Source organism: Rhea pennata, chromosome 1 (assembly GCF_028389875.1).
Source record: "Rhea pennata isolate bPtePen1 chromosome 1, bPtePen1.pri, whole genome shotgun sequence".
Classification (NCBI taxonomy): domain Eukaryota; kingdom Metazoa; phylum Chordata; class Aves; order Rheiformes; family Rheidae; genus Rhea; species Rhea pennata.
The window spans coordinates 70,082,804-70,103,805 of record NC_084663.1 but is presented as its reverse complement, the minus strand read 5'-3'; the positions used below and the strand labels follow the sequence as shown (position 1 = coordinate 70,103,805).

General features: G+C 40.1%; 2 protein-coding genes across 4 annotated transcripts in view; both read right to left on the bottom strand.

The window, feature by feature from the left end:
* DERA (deoxyribose-phosphate aldolase) overlaps nt 1–11,093 on the bottom strand; it is a 51,628-nt gene extending 40,535 nt beyond the window's left edge. For 2 of the 3 annotated variants that reach the window (XM_062570366.1, XM_062570375.1), the window contains exons 1-2: nt 11,033–11,087; nt 772–869 (exon numbers count right to left, since the gene is read on the bottom strand). In XM_062570366.1, the coding sequence (XP_062426350.1) occupies nt 772–869; nt 11,033–11,063 (129 nt within the window). In that variant the 5' untranslated portion in view covers nt 11,064–11,087. Of the gene's footprint in view, nt 1–771; nt 870–8,938; nt 9,077–11,032 lie in introns of all 3 variants that reach the window. The other variant, XM_062570380.1, reaches the window with a different exon arrangement.
* A 1,568-nt stretch (nt 11,094–12,661) lies between these two features.
* Nucleotides 12,662–20,932, bottom strand: STRAP (serine/threonine kinase receptor associated protein). The gene is made up of 10 exons (XM_062591226.1): nt 20,726–20,932; nt 19,254–19,389; nt 18,385–18,466; nt 18,048–18,120; nt 17,348–17,444; nt 15,707–15,844; nt 15,009–15,145; nt 14,215–14,364; nt 13,562–13,627; nt 12,662–13,213 (listed from the first exon to the last, which is right to left on the bottom strand). The coding sequence occupies exons 1-10, from the start codon at nt 20,835–20,837 to the stop codon at nt 13,152–13,154; spliced, it is 1,053 nt and encodes a 350-aa protein (XP_062447210.1). The 5' UTR covers nt 20,838–20,932; the 3' UTR covers nt 12,662–13,151.
* Nucleotides 20,933–21,002: the final 70 nt, after the last annotated feature.

The following is a 21,002-nucleotide window of genomic DNA, read 5'->3' as shown; positions in this document are numbered from 1 at the left end:
GATCTCTACCTCCAAACTGGAGAAACTGCAGGGACCTTGGGTCAGCTGGGACTTGGGTCAGTCCCAAGGGCAGTACCAGTTAGCAGAGGCTGATGGTAACTTTTAAGACACTGAATATGAGTATTCAATGAATGCAAAACAGAGCATCAAAGAAAAGTTTATTTGGACCACTGGCTTTACCAGTGGCTTACATGAACCTACTTTTCACTAAGACAAACAACCAATCACTTACTGTATCTCAGCAGCTGAGAAGTCACCCCCCTCAATATTAATTTCCTCCCCTAGGCCCATATCTAGCTAAGATGTTCAGTTTTAGGCAGGAAATGGCTGAGCAAAGGAATTACACATGCTAGAGATCTTTAAGTAAAGAACAATTTTCAAGGTTTAGGTCAAACTTGACAGGAACCATGAGCGTATCTTACAACTTCAGAATTATAAAATAAGAGGGCCGGATGCAGAGAAATCTGTCTGGGAAACAGAATAAATGTGGTAGGATAGTAATATACAATTTAATCCACTCATGAATAAAGATGACTTAAATTCATTTGTGGTTTTGCCACTCATGAGTTATAAGGTTTTTAACTTGTTTGGATAAATGCGTCACCTTATTCCATCCCATCACCATCAAATACAAATTATTAAAATAAGACATGGACAGGCACAATCTTTTAAGTGTACATGCATCTTGAACAAAATTCAATACTGCAGCCTAGAGAGCGAGAGTGACTGCTTTAAAAATACAGGAACAGAATGCATAAAAAGAGCACTTACTCGCCAATTACTTTTCACAGTTCTCCGCGTTTGAATTCGTTCTACATGCCTTAGAACTGCAGGTTGATTCACACGCACGTTTGAGATCCAGCCAAGTTCTGGGGTAGGGGGGAAAAGAAAAAAGAGAAGTCTCAGCTATTTTTGCATTCTTTTAATATACTGTGTGGGACTTCAGAAGAAAGTTGGAGCTCAGTTTGGGCCCTCTGAAGACAGCGTTGTGCTTTCATGTCCTTTTAAGGGCTTGCATGCTTCTCATCAGTCCAAAATATCACAATAGCCTTAACTTCTGTCAGGGACAGTCTGTGAACTGGGTGTTTCGCACTGTAATGTTTTGTTTGCCATCACAACTGAATTATCTTACCGCTGGTAAGAGATGCTAGATGGCCACTCCTGGAATATAAAGTCTGCTACACATTATAGTAGCTAAAACATACAAAACAGCCTTCTGTCATTGCCCACTGATGTACTTCTTGACTCTAGAGCAAGATAACACTTTTTTCAGTTGCTGCCTGCTCTGCTTGCACCCAGCATACAACAGCATTTTGTGTGCATGCGCGAACTTTTGTCTACAGCAATTGTATCTCACATGGTCTCCAAAACCTCTACAGAGATCCTCATGCAATAAAGCATCCGGGTTGTTATTAGCTGGAGTTAATTTTACTGAATTTGCTAGCAGGGCCCAATTAGCTGCAAGTTTACAACAGCAATTAATTCTGGGGCAATGTATCTGCCCATAATCATGCCTTCTTTAGAGCACTTTCCTTCCTGAACACTCCAGAGGACACAGGGCAACACGTTCAACGTGTGAGTTCATTCAGATGCCCACTGTGGACAGTCTGGCTCTCACTTTCAGTGAGTTTCATTATCCACAAGGAATAATCAAAGAGAAATGGGTCCTAGAAGTCTACTTTTGAAACTGCCCAAAAAGAGAAGCATCAAAACTGGACACCTCTGGAAGAAGCATAACTGAGTGAAAAAGAACTGAGGGTGCAGGCCTTGAACCTTGAAACTTCTGCTCAGTAGGAGAAATCAAAGGTGTAATTTTGCATGTGAATGAACTCAAACTCAAGTCCTCCCGCTCACAGAACATATGAGATAAAAGAAAAGAACATCTTTACCATCTCTGATATCCCAAAACGTAAGTAGCTCTTCTAAATACTAATTATATAACTAAGCCATGAAAATGCTGTGAAGACAACCTCCATGATCATCAACCACCAAACATCAACCAATCACCACCACCAATACCAATCATCAAGTACCAATTAAGGACAGTATAAGGACACAGCTTCACATGCTATGATATAATAATTCTGAGTGACATAATCACTCAGAGCATCTCATCTCTGGGAGTCTTCTTCGTTACTGTATTAAATATGCAGTTCCTTCAAGCATGCTGATTAAAAAGCTTTAATACATAAAAGAGTGGGCAGACAAAATCTTAGGGATTCCCAATTTCTTAGGGAAATCTTGTCCCCCCATTATTTCTTCACACTTTTTTTGTTTTAACAATACATAGAAGTGCAGAGCTAATATACTAGCTAAAGTATGTCTAGACACAAGCTTTTTTTCTAATGAGGCTTTTAAAAGCTCTGGAGAAACCAAGCTAGGCTAAAAATGACATGGTGAAAATGCAGGGTGCAAGGGCACGAAACACAGCTAACTACACCTTATTATCAGTGCAGTAAACCACTTTGCTACCACTTTCTTACTACCACATAGAAGTAACTAATTAGCGCCTGCAGGGACGCACGTTGGCCAAAAGCAGAAAAAAGTAAATCAAATAAAGGAAAGGCATTAGGAATTTTTAGGATTTCCATCAGGACTTAGTATCAGTCTTATCATATAGTAAAAAAAGAAAAGGAGGAGCTTGCAAAGTTGCAAACCATCCTAACAGCAAACCCTCTTGAATTCTCTTCACTTGATAAACCACAGACTTATTCATTCTGTCTCAAATGCAAGAAGCTCATCCGACATGTAGAAAGCAGCTGAGAAAAGCTATTGCTATAAAAACTATGGCAAGAACCTCCTTCATTTTTACATTCTTTAATTTCAGTAAATGGAAACCATATAAACACAGTTTAAGTACGAGCTAGTGTAATCTTTGCATCCTTTGAAGTCTCTTTACAGTTGAGCCTCGTAAATGATCGGCACAGAGCACGCGTCCCTTCCCACGGGGCCACTGCAAGCTATCATTCACAAAGCCCCTGGAGGAAGAGAATAAATAGAGGGGAGGGAAAAAAAAAAGAAAAGAAAAAAAGAAAAGGAACATAAACCCTGTGCAGTGATTCTCCTACTACGTGCCAAGTGTTTAGGTGGGATCATTTGGCCATAACAGAATTTATCAAGATAACTTCAGAACTCTTCTGAGTGCCTAGTAACCTTCCAGCCCTTTAGGAAAATCTGATAAAATCAAAGAAAGCACTTGAGGAACTCAGCTTCTAGCTCTCTAATAAAGATCCAGTGGCTTCAGTCACTCTGCTCTAACCTACTATTTCTACATTAGGAAAGACAACAAAGAAATCCAACTAAATAATTAATCTATAAGAGCTAATGCCTTCTGTATAAGAGTTTGGAAGAATCTGAACACAGCCTCCAGTTTGTTAGAAAGGGAAAAATTACTTCTTCTTGATTCTTGGGGCATAAAATTCAATTTATGTGAAAGGAAAAGCAACTTCCCCCATGCACAAGTTAATCCCATATTACTTATTATTTGGAGAGGAGTCACTCTTATTCACCTTGTGCTGGATTTCGCAAGAAACGTACTATCGGAATTGCCAAAACACGGCAACTCATTAAGGTTTAGTGGCTCACTTTTGTGCCTCAGACCTAAATTTCGGTGAAATACAACAGAATTTGGATCCCTGAGTTTTTCTTGAATGCAGAACACTGAAACACAACACAGAACTGTTAGAAAAATTAAAAAAAAAAAAAAAAGACTTCATCCTTGCCATACAATGTAATGTGAGACATTATGTAACTGTAAATTTGTGAAGAAAAATAAAAAATGGTGTAATACAAAGAGCGCATGGTAAGGAAGGACAAAGGTTCTGGTAATAAGCAGCAGCAGATGGAGACTTCTGCATAACACAAATCTTCCATGCAAGCCCACTTCTCTATTAATTAATACAGTGCGCAAGTGAAAACAAATATGTCTCAGCATAATTGTCTCTAAACAGGCTTTCAAAGCTTGCCATGGGAGGTCTCAGTAGACCTTTAAATGTGCAGGTCTTTATCCAGAAAAATCAGTCACCATTCCAGCCTTTTTTGCATTAAAAATCAGAACAAAACCATTATTTTAGATAGATCTGGATTCTCCCCCTCCCTTAGGCCCCCAGCTTTATGATTTAGTATCTGGCTAAGAAAACCTATATTTAATTAGGCTCATTAACCTTGCAGTGTGAACACGTCTTTTTTTTTTTTTTTTTTAAATAAGTCATCTGCTAGTCATCTGCATAGTCATGTGGCTTCAGGGATAAAAGTAATTAAAGCAGTTACACTATGTCTAATTAGCCAATATTCTGTAATCACTCTTGAAGTTTACTTTTTCCTCTGAAGACATCTGAAAAACTTTAAAAATCACATTCCAAATCTTACCAGGAAATTCTTCTCTTGCCCCTTGAGGGGCAAGAATCCAAAACCACTAAGCATTTCCTTAGAAAACAAAAAATAAAACTGTTTCACTACTACAGTTATAAAAATATCTAAAGTACCTAATACCTTCCCCATAAAAGAGACTAAATTTTTCAGAGGCTTTAAAAAATAACACACACACACACACACACACATATATATATATATACACACACACACACACACATATCAGTGGTATCCCTTCAGATGGTGAAACAGAGAGCTGAAGAATGCCTGAGGCCACAGTTTCACAAGCATTTTAAGGCTGTATAAGCCAGCACTCTCCCCAAAAGAAGCTAGCCCCCCCCCCCCCCGGAACTGTTTTTTCCCTCCTCCGTGCCAGAAGCAGCATGTGGGCTCCCACTCTTACCACAAACACATGATAAACTGAGTGAGGGAAGTGAGGAAAGCTATTATTCCTGGAGAAGCTAATACAAAACTGTGTCCTGACTCTTTAGAGGAAAAATAAGGTATTTGGCTGAAGAAAGGTTGAATCCAACTGGTCACGCAGAGCTGAACGATAGCGCAGAAGACAGAGAAAAAGCTTCAAGACCAGGTCTTGTTAAAGAGTTACATAAAAATACTTACCAACCAAGCTGATTAAGGTTTGGGCTTTGGGGGTCTTTCCTGAGAGAGAAACCATAATTATTCTCCTATAGTGACTCTTGCTGTAGACCTATTTTATTTTCAGATGTGTCTTTCTTGTATGACAGATGTTGAGTCTCCAAGTCATCAGCATTCACATCCTCCAAGGCCGACAAAGGCTTGAGCCCTGTACTAGAAATCAGCTCACACTGTCTTGTAACATTAGGGAAATGGCACAATGTGGACCATGATCATGGTGGGCCACTACAACCCCTGGGACACGCTTTTACCTTTTTACCTGAAAACAGAAGCTAGGCACCACGCTGCTACCGCCGGGGGAGCTGGCCATGGTCAGAACCTCAGCAGGTACTGCAAAGTGGGCAAGCCTCGACCCAGATCAAACTACCCTTGGTAGCACAGACTACGATGGTACCTCCTAAAGTGCTTTGAAAGCCGCTGACAAGCTGTTTTTTTAGGAAGCAGGTTGCTCCGTGAGCTGCAAACCACTGGAGCTTGGTTTCCTGTAGATCTGTGTACTCTGCCTGTTCCCTCTTTTCTCCTTTCTCCAGAAAGCTTTCCTTACTCCAATAACCTAGCTGTCCATCATGGTCCTCACGACCATGGAGTGAGATAGGATACTTATCTGCACAAAGCCCCCCCCCAAAAAAGTAATAAAAAAACCCATGTAATTGCTGAACTGTGCTTGTCTTTCCTTTAATGGATGGACTAATTTGGTCACTCAGCCCCATGACCAATTTCTTACAATTTGTAGGAGCTCTCTTGCCTCTGATATATCCGTCTTTCTTTCAAAATTTATTAAAGTTAGCCCCAACAGGTTCAAAACATATTAGAAAGGAAATGGTGAAGAAATACAGCCAAGGTACACGCATTCCTTCCTTAGGAGAATGGCTAAAACCAGCTATTAATATATTAGAACAGGATTATGCTGTCTTGAACAGAGATGCAACACTTCATTATCTAAATGCCACTTACCAACAGGCTAGCTCTCATATCTAAATGACTTAGAAATATCAACTTTAATTAAAAATATCGGTTGAAACGTAATGAATATATTTCTGGCCCTTCAACTAGAGGGGCTGAGCAACGTGGATGGATTTTTTTTTATTTTTAGCATTCATGAACATACTTTGCAAAACAAGAATAACTAATTATGCATTGCTCAAAGAATATATATATACACATATACATACATGCATACATATATATATATATATATATACACACACACACACACACATATATACATATTTATATATCATATACTCATAGAACAATTTGGCCTGGAAGGGGTGAGAGTAGGTTGCTAGTCCAACCTCCTTTTCAAAGCAGGCTCAGTCATGAGGTCAGACCAGGTTGCTCAGGGCTTTATCCAGTCGAGTCTTGAAAATCTCCAAGGATGGAGACTGCACAGCCTCTCCGGACACCCTGATTGTCCCCATGAAGACATTTTTCCTAATAGCCCACCTGAACCTCTCTGCTTCAATTCAAGGCAGTTGTCACTCTTCATCCTGTCACTCACTGCTGTGAAGAGCGTGGCTCTGTTTTCTTGATAACCTCCTTATAGATACAGGCAGGATGCTGTTAGGTCTCTTGAAATTGTCTCTTTTCCAGGCTGAACCAGCTCAGCTCCTACAGTCTTCTTATAGGGAAGTGCTCCAGCTCCAACTATCCTGGTGGCCCTCTGCAAAACTCACACCAGTCTGTCCATCTTTCTGGCACTGGGAGGCCCAAAACTGGACACACTATTACAGAGGCGCTATAATGAGTGATGAATAGATGGAGATGATCCCTTCCCATGACCTACCCTGTGCCCCTGCTCACACAGCCCAGGAGGCTGCTGGTCATCTCTGCTGCCAGAGTCACTGCTGGCTGGTGCTCAGCTCGCTGCCCACAATGGTCCCCAAGGCCTCTCCTGTAGAGAGCAGGAGCAGGGCTCCTTCCCAGGAGCAGGGCTCTGCCTTCTGCTTTGCTGAAGTTCATTGGGCTCCTGTTGGCTTGTTCCTCTGGCCTGTCTGGGTCCCTCTCAAATGGCAGCCCCTGCCCTCAAGTGTAGAGACTGGTGCAGCTAATTTAGTGTCATCATTAAACTCTACCAACAAGCACCATTGCCTCCTCCAGCTCACTGAAAACATGCTGAACAGGACTGGTCTCAGGCTAGACTCTGTGTTACTCCACTTGGCAGCAGCCTCTGGTAGGGTATGATGTATAGACCACTACTTTCTCAGGCCAGTGATCCAACCAGGTTTTTACCCATTTAGCTGTCCATCCATCTAGATTGTAACATTTCAACTTGGATGCAAGAATATTGCAAGAAACAGTGTCAAAAGCCTTGCTAAAGTCAAGGTGAACTACATTACTGCTCTCTCGTTGTCAACAAATCCAGCCATTTTACTACAGAAGGCAATCAGCTTGGTCAGGCATGATTTACCCTTGGATAAACGGTAAAACTACATGACTGGTAGCCAACGTCATTGTTGATTTGCTGTGTAACCTTGGGTTATTCTTCTGGTCATTCCCTCTTCCTTTCCTCTCCACTGTGTTGCCTAAAGAAAGATTTATATCTAGATGCAAATTCGGGCTCCACATCAAGAAGCTGTGTTATCTGATGGATTTTAAACATCCTCTTTGCCATCTTCCTCCTCTCCCCAAGCTTACTGAGTGTCTGTCTTTCTCCATGACTCCTGAAGCCGTTGCCTCAAAATTCCATCTGCAGGGAAGGGAAAAGCCACGTAGCAAATGTCTGCATCCCTGCAGATAAACCAGATGGGTATGTCACTAGCTTGCACTACAGAACAGGTACTCATTTATGTGTTTTATTATTCCCTTGTGAAGTGGCATGAAAAAGTAGCATCTGATGCTTTACTGAAGAGAGAGAAAACATATGAAGTATCTGGTCCATTATACTCGAGCATCCTTGGGAGTAGAATAGGAGAGGCAGACTCCTTTCAGCCCCTGTAGTCATGCTGCTATGGCTGAGTATATGAGAAGGATTCCCCAAACTTTCCACGTGCAATGACAATCTTGTAAAATTTTTCATCCACCTTCTTTACAGGATTCTCAGATGGTGAATATATTAGAACTGCCAATATCTTAGATTAGTTGGCCTCTGACTCATTCATACAAATGAGTATCTTTTTATCTCCTTTAGAAGCACCTGTTCTTTATTCCAAGGAAACTCCTTATTCTTCTACTGCGGAACAGTGATGTGAAAAAAAGGAAGGCTGAATTAAGGAATTTTTATAATAATGTATTTATTTTACTGAAAAAAAAATCACATGGGAAAGCATTATGTGAGGTCTTGGCATTCATGAACAAATAGATGTGGTATCAGAAATTTATGTCATAAATAATGCCATTAGGTAGCAACACAGAAATATTGGATACAGAAAAAAGCATTCAAATGAAACAATGCATATTTAAATAAAAGATATTTTACCACTAGGTGTCCCTGTTTGAAAACTCCTGTTACCCTACAGATTGCACCACGAGGTATGGGATAAATCCTCTGAACTACTGTTAAGTGTATTGGCACAAGCCAGCAAAGCCTTCAAAATCTCAAGTCACAGCAGCGGTGTGACTGCTAGCTACCACGGAAGATAGTGTGCAACATGTCTTTTTTGACTACTGCTACCAGGAAAGATACAGCACTTAAAATAAGACACAGCAACTCACTTTAAACAAGATACAGCACTTAAAGAATTTTAGATGTCTGTTTAACGCTAGGGAGGTTCAGTTCTCCCTTTAAATCAGCCAGCAAAGGCCAGCTGGTAGAAACAGTCACAGCAGGGCTCACTTCATGCAAATACTGTCCTGGCCACACAGTTTCCCTATATGGCTTGGGGATAGGTCTACCCTGCGCAACCAACCCTGCTCATTTTGTCTGCAACCAAATTTAAGAAGATCATGGGGAGGGGGTGGTAACACATACCTGCGACTAAGCTGAGGGCTTTCCAGGTGACAGAGCTGCAGCCAGAAGAGGCCACTTGGTCCAGCCCTTAAGACATGCATGCCTTCTCTGCTAATAGTCTTGCCCACAGGTTAATGCCAGCTTTTGGGCAGGAGAAGGCTATTTATGGGAGGAAAAAGAGTAACATGTAGGCATTATTTGGGACATCCTCAAAGATTGTTCTAGTAGGCGGGAATAATAATTATATTGTGCTGATCAGCTGCACACTGAATAGTTTTTCTTTCCCCTTGACTGTGGTTGTACAGCAAAATCCAGGCAAATGTTCCAGTACTCACAGGCTTGGCAGCACAGCCTTCCTTACATGTATGCCCATCTACTGCAGGAAAATCTTTTGAAAGGAACTGAACTGCTACAGGCTTATTTGGGTTTCTGGATGGCCCATACATACACAGGTGTTGTAAGACAAAGTTTACAGTAAGATGAGGCTCAACAGGTGCCTACTTTACAGTAACTGGAGTGCATGTGCAAACTTGCATACTGCCTTTTTTTCAGGCACTGTAGTTTTGCCACTACGTTATTAACATGTCTGTGTCAGCAAAAAGACACTCTTCAGATGATTATAGTTGAAAGAAACTTCCCTGTCTCTGCAAACAGCGCTAGGATAAGCACAGCAGAGCAACTCAACAGGAGTTACATGTCAGCCATTTTAGAGGAGAGAGTCAACTTTTAGCTGTGCACAGCCTTATCATCCATCTAAACTGCATATTAACTCTGTAAAAATGCATGAGCTCGTGCCAGAGAAAGGCATATAAACACATGACACTGTGCTGCGTGATCTCCTGAACTCTGCTCGCGCAGCCTCGGAGTCCTCAGCGTTGCTGGGTCAGCTGTCAGCAGCCTCCTGCTTTCCCTAGCGCTGTCCCTGTATCTCCTCCACTGAATTTGCACCTGCTTGTGTTGATCCAAACTATCATGCCCCTCAAGGACGGATAATCAAGAGCTGACTGTAAAAAAGCAAATCACCTTAATTCAATCCACTGCTGCAATGGGATTTTACTGCATGGAAAGGTCTGAAAGCTCTAGCCATGTCCCTTTCCCACCTCCAGCAACAAGTACAACGCAACCTCCAAACAGGAAACAGCAAAGAAAACTTGTATTGGCTGGATATTCACCTTATCTATGTTACAGTGTCCTTTCTGGCCTGGAGAATACCCGCAAGACTCTCGAAAACCCTAACCTTCAGAGAGGAAGTAACAGAAGAGAATGATAAGGAAAGGTAATGCCCTGAGTTTGCAAATCGTAATCCAATTAATTAATGATAAAAAAAAAATGTTTTGAATCCTTTGGGAGAGAGAAAAAGAGATGGGGGGAAGGGTTTATCCAGTCCGAATCTGAGATGCAAGAGAGGACCCGACGCAATTCTGTGGTACTATTGGTGTGGCTACAGATGCTTGAACATTGCAGCACTGCCCGTCCTGTGAGCTTGTGCCATTATTTTACAAGGTTGATCCATTCAAAGCCCCAGCGTCTGGGGTCAAGGCATTATATATGAGAAAACCTCCACTTCTGTTTAATCAAAAGAATCAAAAGGAAAGCAAGCCTCCTGCAGGCCTCCTGGTTGAAAAGAAAGCCCGAAGAATGTGTCATAAGTGTATTTTAAAGGGCCCAGAGTAATTCTGTTTGTAATTTGACCTTTAAGAAAAATGAGCAGTACTTTCAAGATTTTGCAGAAACTTGACTCATACTTTTTAAATACTGATGATTTACAGAATGCATTCAGAGGACGTGATTAGAAACCACGGTAACGAATCGCTTTGATTTGCCCATCTGTGGTGCCCTCCAGGTGCATTTAACCAAGAGTGTGTGTGTGCGGGGGGGGGGAGGGTGAAATCTCGCACCACCGAGAAAGCACATAAAGGCGGGGTCAGTCACGGAGAAAGAAAGACACCCAGGCAGGAGGTGCAAAGCTCCCCTATCACCCCGCGCAGGAAGGACCCCGGCAGGCGGCGGAAACCCGCCGCCGTGGGCTCCGCAGCCGCTCGGGCAGCAAAGCCTCCCGCTGCCGCGCCGCGGCGGCGGCGGCACCCCCGGAGCCGGCCCGGCCGCGCCGCTTACCGAGCCCGGTGCCCGCGTTTCTGGCCGCCATCGCGCCGCGGAGCCGGCCGCTCCCCGCCCCCGCGGGGCGGCCCAGGCCCCCGCCGCAGCCACGCCTCCCCCCGCCCCCCTTTTTAAAAGCGGTGCAGGCAGAGATCCTGACACCACCCCAGCGGTTATCCTCACTGTAAGGATACTAATCCTTATTGTAAGGATAACAAACTAGCACGCAGCCTGCTTGTGAGCTCCCCTGGAACGGGAAGGAAGCTCAAACGCAGCTCTGTGAAAACATCAGCCTTGTAGAGCTTTCCCATAGTACTTGCAAAATGAAAATTAACGGAGATAGTGGCAGCTTCCTGGCCTTTACTTTTTTTTTCTCAAGTATGCAATAAGGCAAACTTGCATCAAATATTACGTGCTTCTTATATAAATGAAACAAAGATCTAGTAACCTTAGACCTGCTCCTTCAGGCCTAGCAAAGGCACTTCTCAAACTTGCGGCAGCATCATGTAAAGCAGCATAAGGACCACAGCTCTGAAACTTGAGGAGGTTATTCCAGACTTCCCTAAGAAATGAGGAGCAAATAAGTTCCACCAGGAGCAGGGGGGTGAGAGGAGATTTTTTTTTTTTCTTTTTTTAAACACATTCCTCAGCTTGTAAAGTGAAAAGTTGTTGGTGTGAAGTACTAAATTTGGAATTCTCATGAGCCTTTATAGAATTAACAAAAACACTGAAACACAATCAGCTACAAGCAAATCACAAGCCTCAATTTACTTTTAGTTTCGTCACAAAATTCAAACACCTATCTCCAAACTAAGTTTTGGAGTTCAGTCAGTGAAATTAAGTTATTCTTAATACTAACATTGGACTTACAGAAATCAAGATGCATTGCATCATTCTTTATTTGCCTTTATATTATTCTGTTTGTTTTCAAACTTTAAGTTACACTTTTCTTCTAAGCTGATGGATAGTATTATTAACTCCTTTGGGGAAAATCCAAAGAGAATATTACGGATAAACCTGAATGTGAATAAAATAGAGGGTACATGAATAACTTAAGAGATTTACATGGCAAAACTAGGCAAATTATAGGAATAGCTTTTAGTCTCCTGAATGTTAAGGCTTCAGTATTACTCCTTCTAACATTCCTTCTGAATTTTGCTTAGCTACTTTTTCTCCTTTCTGTATACAGTGCATTTAATAAACTTTTCAGTGTAATATCAAAGGAAGTGACAAGTGGAAGAATGGCAATATTTTCTTTAATGAAGAAAATATGATGTATAATCTCAAAAGAGCAACTTTTTAGCCAGTCCAGAGGACTAAACCCAAGCTTTGTACAGATTCATAGCCAACCTCTGGTATTTTCATGTACAACCAAGTGTTTCAGGCAGTATGTTTAGTTCAGGAATTTTCAAGGTTTTTGATTTTAGAGATTCAGTCTTACATTCAAACTTTAAAGAATAAAAAGACAAGGCTTATGTATCAAGGAACTTGCCACTTGCTGTACCAACACTAAAACATTCTTATTGCTTTCCCTCTTTGTTTAGTGTACACACAAAAAAAAACCCTCAGTAGATGCTAGAAAGGATTATGCAGTAACTTGGTTGCTTTTCTATTCCACGAGCCCAAGGCTAAACTTTAAGACAGAAGTTTCAAGAGGCATTTTATTCAGACAACTGAAAACAGTTAAATGTTCATAAGCAGTGTACAATGAAACAAAACCCGAATCATATACTTTAGTACATAATCCCTTCTTTACAACTAAAGCCAAATCTTCCAACTTTCAAGAAAAAAAAAGAAAATGGGTAAAAGCCATTATACCTTCTCAGTAATAAAGAAAACACACTACAATGAGTCTAATTGAAATTGGAGAGACTGTATCTTGGCTTGCACGCTTCATTCAAAAGACAGTAGGCAGCTATGCTAAGAAGATAGCAAAACTCTACTACTTGTCTTTTTTTTGGGGGGAGGGGGGATACTCAGTTCTCTTACAGACAACACCTAGCCAGTTCCAACGCATTCTCATCAATTACTGCCCATCTTTGCCTTAGGTAGAGAGTGCACTCTGGAAGGCTGCTGCTTATCACCATTCACTTGATTTAGTCTCATATGTCCGTATGTTGCATAACAGTTGTGATACTCAGGCCTTAACTTCAGGAGTTGAGCTGTACATTGAATCTGAGTTTTCAGAGGCAACATCTTCTGCAATTAAATAAAAAAAGGGCGTTACTTCACCTTAGATATATAAACAAAAGGAATGTTGAAGGGATTCTTTTATGGTAAAGATAAATTCAGACTTTTCTTCACTTAATTCAATTCAGTTATTCTACCAAATCTGTTTGGACAGTCTGCAAGATTACATAGCTTATCACTAGTCTGACACCTCCCACACAGTTTCTTTCAGGAAAACGCAGTCAAAGATTATGTGAGAAGAGCAAAAAATACCAGAAGGTCCTTGGGAAAAACTAACTCTTCTGTACTAAGGAATGCTACTGTCTTTACTGATCTTTTAACAGTTAGCCAATTTGAAGTTGGCAGTTCAGGGATTACCTAATTCCTCTTCTGCAGTTCCTGGAAGGGTGGTCCTTGCTTTTGCTGCTTCTGCATTCTCCTCTTCTGTAGGAAGTAAAAAAAGAGTTAGTATCTTCAGTTGACTCCCCCCACAGCCATCCCTGCACCTAAATCAGAAAATAAAGCTTTCACTTATTCATTTAGGACTGAAGAGAGATGAGTTGGATAAGAAATTCCATTTACAAATACCTGCTTGCAGTTTTTTTCTAGGAACTTTTCTATTTTCTTTCCCCCAAAAAATTGGGGAATACCAGAGTGCATACAAAATAGATTAACTTATCTGCACTTTTTTTCTAGAGACTTTTATATCCATAAGTATTTATAAAAATGAGATTTCGTATTTCTTGCTCTGTAACATCAAAATGCTTAAATATCTGCAACAGGTCTGTATTCAGTAAGCTTACAAGTTTGATTACAGAATTGATTAACTGACAGCCACAGAACCAAATCCTTATATGCATCACACAAGAGTGGGTGTTCAGACAGTACAGACGCTGTAGGAAATTCAGATGTTCATCATTTATACTATTTCTGCCAGACATTATCATGTAAAAAAAAATATTTTTTTAAACAACTTTCAAAAGTGCATATGAAGCAGCCAAGTCTCACCAGGAAAATATGGACATACTTACCAGGAACTACACATTTCCAAAGACCATAGGTTTTCCCTACTGTTGTCTGCCACAGCCTTAGTGTACCATCCTCGGAGCCACTGGCATATAACTCTCCATCAGGGCTAAATCTCACACAGTGAATGGGACCAAAGTGTCCTTTGTAAGATTCTAGAAGAGAATATATTGGTATCATTTTCAAATTGTATTCTACACATGAAATTAGTACAGTAAAAATTAATCGGAAGAGGAAGAAAATATTGTTGGGAGGCACTTTTCCAATATAAACTTTATTTTACATCAGAAGTAAAATATTAATTGGTATCTCAGTGAGGTCTAATTTAGGTAACATAATAGTAATTTATTAATTCTACAAAACAGGTGCTTATTTACTCTAGACAAAACTAAAAAGCCAGCAGTACAAAATTTTAAGTGAGAATAGGACCAACTAACAAACTTAAATTCTCTCCCATCCTCCCTCCAAGATTACACTTTTTATGAAAGTAAGTGGTTATGACTCATTAGACATATCTGCTGAAGGCTACGCTACAACATTTAAGCGGCATACAGCTTGCCACTACAGCAATACTGAATAGTTCAACTTTTTTGTGTTTTGATAGCTGTTGTTTACAGCAGGCTTTAATTGGTTCTAAATAACATTAGGTGTACTGAGAAAATACAAACACTTAACTGACAACATAACTATTTGCTTACACTGTTTGCTATACTAAGACCTTAAGTGCGACAGTTTCATCTACTTGAATGTTCTTAAACTAACTTCCAAATTCATTTCTGATTACAGAAGACAAACATACCTAATTCTTCTCCTGTATTATAGTCATATTTATAGAGTTTAAAATCTTCACCACCTGCAACCAGACATTCTTTTTCAGGGTGAAGTGATGCAGAATTGATTGTAGCAGGAGCTTCAAATGATTTAATCTGCTCTAGACTGAAAGAGAAGTTTGTTAATGAGATTTAAAAAAAAAAAAGTCCTGAAAACAAACAAAGTTTGATTCTACAAATCACAATTGCTTTTAAGAAAAAACAGAACACACCCACCTACGGTTTCTGAAACAAGTTTTAGTATTTGCAAGTGGAGCTTATCAAGTTAGAAACATAAAGATTATTCAAAATAGAAATCTCACACATTTAGAACTACTTTCTGGAATCTGCTTACGTGCGTAACTCACTTCCTTAAGATATCATAGAGACAAATTAATAACTAGTTCTCCGAAAAGCACTAAACTGAACCCTGGACGAAACAACAATTAACCACAACAACAATTAGTATGAATTATAACAGCAGATAATATATATACAGTCTAGCATTTTACAGAGATCATCATTTTTAGAAAGGAGTAGATGTATTGCACTTTACATCTGACTGGACAGCAAAGATATCCACTGATGCCAATTCTGGTCACTCAGTAATTTGGTATTGTAAAGCCAACTTTACCAAGATAACCAAACCTATTAATCAACCTACAAAAATGCTCAGCTTTAGACTCACGTTTCTGCACTATGAAAAGCAATGGTCTTCCCATAGGTTATCACAAGTATCTGTCCTTCTGGAACATACTCCATGCTGCTCACGGACATTGTAACATTTAATGCCTTTACTTCAGTCATGGTATTCCGGTCCCAGAGACTAGAAAGAAATGAGACTCAGATTACTTCCACAAATCAAGCAGTTCTCACTCCCATCCATGGAAAGCTTTGGATTAAAAAAAGCCACTCAATAAAGAACTTCATTTGATTCCATAGGTATGTTTGATGTTCAGTGGCATTCTTACCTTAAACTTTTGCCCAGCAGAAAATTAAAACATGCTTACATTAAAATACTGCTACTTTTGAAACTCAACACAACAACTTTAAATGGCATACATACCTTTAAACTATTCAAAGATTCCTTAGAGATTAAAAAATTTCTTTCAAGCCTCCTAAGCAATATAGCTTTCTAAAAGCAAGGTTTGAAAATCCCATTCTGCCTCTTAATCTCGAAAGTAAAAGAGGTACCAATGCCAATTTATACACAGAATACAGTTTCATTTAGTGCAATTCAGTTTTCTATCTAGGGATGCAATAGCTATGTAAACAGAAAGCAAATGGAATTTGTTTTATTACGACAAATAATAAGTTTCATTCATTACAGGACCACTACATTTCTATCTCTAAGATTCAGAGAGGGAAAAAAAGCAAACAAACAAAAAAACCCCGACAATACAAGGCTCTTGTCCATCTTGAGCACTGGGAAACTGGAAAGAATTATTGCTGAAGAGACTGCAGGAATATGGCACCAGTGTCTTAAAGCCCCCTCTTCTGCAAATTAGAAAGCCACACTATTTCTCTCTGCTCCGTGCATAAATAAAAGAATTGAGAGACATCTAGGCATCATATCATACTGGCTATAGTAGCCAGAAAGCTGAGGAATCAGAAAGGTACTTCTCCCATCTTTTCTGGGCAGCTTTGTCTGAGGAATGGTCTTTGTTGATCAATCTCCCTTGCACCCAGATTTGTCTAGATTTCAGCTCATCTCCTAACAATTGGGCATAAAGTAAACACAACACCACGAATGGCATTAGCCCTTTTATACAAACATTAAAGCCTACTCAACTTATCAGCATGGCAGAGAATAAGAGTCAAACTGTGCCAATAGTGCATCGTTTTCCTCAGTACTCTCCCTAGTCTTTCACCTCAGCTTCTGGCTAGTCCTTGCGTTGTGCATCTTTGAAGCTCATGGAAACCAAAGGCAGCTACAGCTCTGCACAAAGCATATTCACAAAATCTCATCTATAAATTGTTCTTCTCTAGGTTTACAAAAGCTATGCATTCATTTATTGCAACTATGAAGTTCACAAAAAGGTCTCCTCTTCTGAGGACATCCAAAGTTAATACGATGAGCACGAACTATTAGATAGCAGCAAGTTATTCTAGGAAGTTACTCTGTTGCTACAAGATTGTGGGGTAGATTAAAATTGTTACAAGATTAAAATGCCCAACAGCATAACAGAACTACAATAATCTAGAATCAAATAACTGACTTTGTTTCTTTTATAGAAAGAGATAATGATATTCTGACATAGATTATTATTAAAAAAAATACATAAATCCAGTGAGCTTCTTCAAAAAACTAAAAGTTACTATTTCTTACCGGACAGTTTTATCATCAGCAGAAAGAATCTGTTTGTCATCACTGCTCCATAAAGCCTTTTTAATGCCAGAAGTATGCCCGCTGATAACCTGAGGTTCTTAAATTCAAAGCAATTATTTTAGTATACATAAGAAAATAATGCTATACAGCATTTCAAGAGCTCTGTTATTCTACATGGATTTCCATTTGCCAATGGAAAATTACTTCAAGCACTATTAATGGATTTAATTCCATGAACAGGATAAATGTAGATTAAATTCAAAGAATCAGATAAACAAAAAGCTTCACTAGTTTAACAGTCTTCTCTATCTCAATATCAATCACTAGTTCACTATCAATATGAATTTTAGTACTCTTAAATATACAGAAACTTGTGTCTATTGTCAGGCATCTTAATTTTAAATGGAGCCATTCTTAATAGATTTGTGTTGAACTGAAATATGCTATCCTTGAAGATTCTTGAGATCTTATGCCTCAAAATGTTTTACTTTTGAAGTTCTAACTCATTTGTGAACAGATAAGCTAAAAATATTAGACTTCATATTATCTTACTATAGTAAAAGGTTACATACACCATCTGTGTGAAACAATCCTGAATTTTGTCCTTTGTAATTCATAATACAAAGTAGATCTGAAAGTTCTGAAAAATTTCAGAACTGTAATTCTTGAAAACAAGAATCTGTTATAAAAGCAGACTCACCTGCTTCTGGCTTACTCAAATCATAGATGCGCAACAATTTATCCTGTCCACCTGTTAACAGATAATCACTATCCTGAAACAGAAGTTATGAAGAGTCAGCGCTACTTTGAATTGAAACATCAGCTTTCATCCATGAGTCTTAAAATAAGTTCTTTCTCTCAGCCTAACACACTTATTACATTTATACTTACTACATTTGAATTATGACCTTAAAAAGATGAAAATGGTATGGTAGAATATTTGCCTGCTACACACATAAAAAGAAGAAAAACAGCAAATACCAAAATACATCCAAGTGCTTATTTCTCTGGCAATTAAGTTGCAAATTTTTTCATACCTGTGTAAAATCCACACTTTTGACAATGTGCTTGTGAGCCAATGTGAGTAGCTCATCCCCTGACACAGCATCCCACACTTTGCTAAATAAATGACAAGAGAAAACATTTAAATTTCAGTAGCACTGAGACAAACCAACTTGGAAGTCAGATTAGCTTGCAAACAATCTTTCTAGACACCCTTGAAACGCTTTATCATAAGTAATAACTGTGTCAATAAGAGTACTTTAAATGCTTTTAATAATCCTTCCTTTTTCTTTACCCCTCTCCTTCAGGATAATAAAGAATTATTACTATTTTAAAGACAGACAGGTGTAGCTTTCTGCTGTGACTTAATATAAAATGCCCTGTACTAACAGGAGTCATAGTGCCAAATATTTATACACAACAGACAGTAAAAGAAAAAAAAAGTTTTTTAAAAGAGTTTTCTGGACTACTCCGTATGTTTAAAACCATAAGATGGTAGCTATTACGAATTCTACAGTGCTTTGAAAAGTTTGGTGTTTCGAGCTTATCTGCCCCATCTATGGGCAACAGAAAATAAGTAATAAGAAGTGGCTAACCAGAAGGAGCAAAATAAAAAAGTACTATTTCAACTCCAATTTGATCACCCTGCAGTGCTACAGATAAGACAGTAAACTACTATGCTAATTAAGTATTGTGATCAAGTGCAATCACAGTTGTCCAACACGACAAAATTAACTGTAGCTACTTTTCAGAACCTAAAGTTCTAGGTCTTAATTTAGCTATCCATAAACAAACTTAATAATTTACTATAGAAAAACAGATAAACCAGTAACTTACACAACAAATATATGCCACAAAAAATATCATTGATTATAATCAAAACAGAGACTTCAAAATCACTTACGCTGTAAAATCAGCTGCTGCTGTAGCTGCTTTAGTGGCATCCTTGTTCAAAGTAGCACCCCAAACAGCACCTTTATGACCTAGAAATGTTCCAATCCAGTCTCCTGTGTCGCCTTGACGTAGCATAGGCTTACCATCTTCACAAAAACAAAACCAATGTTCAGATAGTGTTGTCAAAAAAATGAAACTATTTTAGGAAGATGTCTTTATACAAACATGGAACAAAACAAAACAAAACAATTGTCACCAAACATCTCCCTCTGGGGAAACGCCACATATTTTATGATGCTGTTTTTTGAAAGAGAGTTTAGCTAAAAAGCTTAGATATTCAGCTGCACCTACTGTGAACATCTAAAATTCTACATAGACCTTAAAATACTATACAAATAATATGATTTATAGTATAAAATACATTTTTTGTTGGGTTTGTTTTTAAGGGGGAAGAGGGATAGAGAAGGAGAAAGGAGCATTTAGCTTTAATTTTACTGCAGTCTTACTCTACAGGCAGAAGAGCTCTTTTGTTTTTAGAACAAAATTTTCAGACTAATATCGCTCAATTTATGCCTATATGTTCAAAAATATAGAGAGAAAAGTTGTAAAAATTAAATGGAATTAGAAAGCCTTTCCTACAGTTATTTTCTTTTAGAAAGCTATTTAAAAAAAAAAAAAAAAAAAAAAAAAAAAAAAAAAAAAGTTGCTCCCATGAGAAGAAAGCAAGCTGAACATGAAGCACTCCGAGGCAGGGAGGGAGATTCTTTTAAATTCATGAATACATACATAAGATTAATATGTGCATGTGTTAAGTCAAAATGCTATTCTCATAATGAGTAAAGAAAGTTCTCATGCAAAAGGAAAGTGACATCACCATTCTACATGCACCATGATAGCCACCTTGAGTTAAAAAAAGAAGAAGAAGAAGAAGAAGAAGAAGAAGAAGAACTCAATTTAAAACATACAGTATGCGCAGGCAGAGGGTAAAAATGGACCGGTTTAGAAACAGAACTTTTCACAGAGCTTTGCTTATTTGGACCCGAATTGAATAAACTCTTAAAGTGCAGGCGTTAATTAGATAATTAAACATCACATCCAGCTGTCAGGGCTCTTTCTCCTTTGATAAGGCTGGAACTGGGTATTGCTGTCACAGCACCAGCACCCCACTGGGTGAACAAGGCACGCCAGCCAGACCATCGCCGCTAATACCGGCCGCTCGGCCTACCTAACGCGGCCTCCTCCTCACGCTCCCAAGCAGCGGCCCCCGCAAGAAGGCGCCCAGGACGCAGGACACGCTCCCCCTCCTCTACACACACGGAGGCCGGGGACGAGGGCGGGCCGGGGCCACCCCCGCCTCACCTGCCTGCCCGCCCGCCCGGCCGGCGCCGGCTGCGGAGGCTGAACAAAGAGGCTGCCGGCCGGGGCGCTCCCCGCCCGCCAAGGGGCGCTCCTCCGCCCCCTCCCCCGGCGGCGGGGCCTCACCCTTGCAGGCGCTGATGAGGAAGTAGCCGTAAGGGGTGATGCCGCTGAAGGCCAGGTCCACCACGGGCCGCGTGTGCCCCGAGCACGTCAGCGGGGTCTGTCTCATCGCCATGGCGGCGGCGGCGGCAGTTGGGCGCGCGGCGAGGTGGGGGGGGGGGGGGGGGCGAGGGGAAGCGCGCGCGCGCGCGCACGCAGGGCAGGGACACGAGCCCCCTGCGGCCGGGCAGGAAACGGCGACCGGGGCGGTGGGGGAAGTGACGCCGCGGAACCGCTTCGC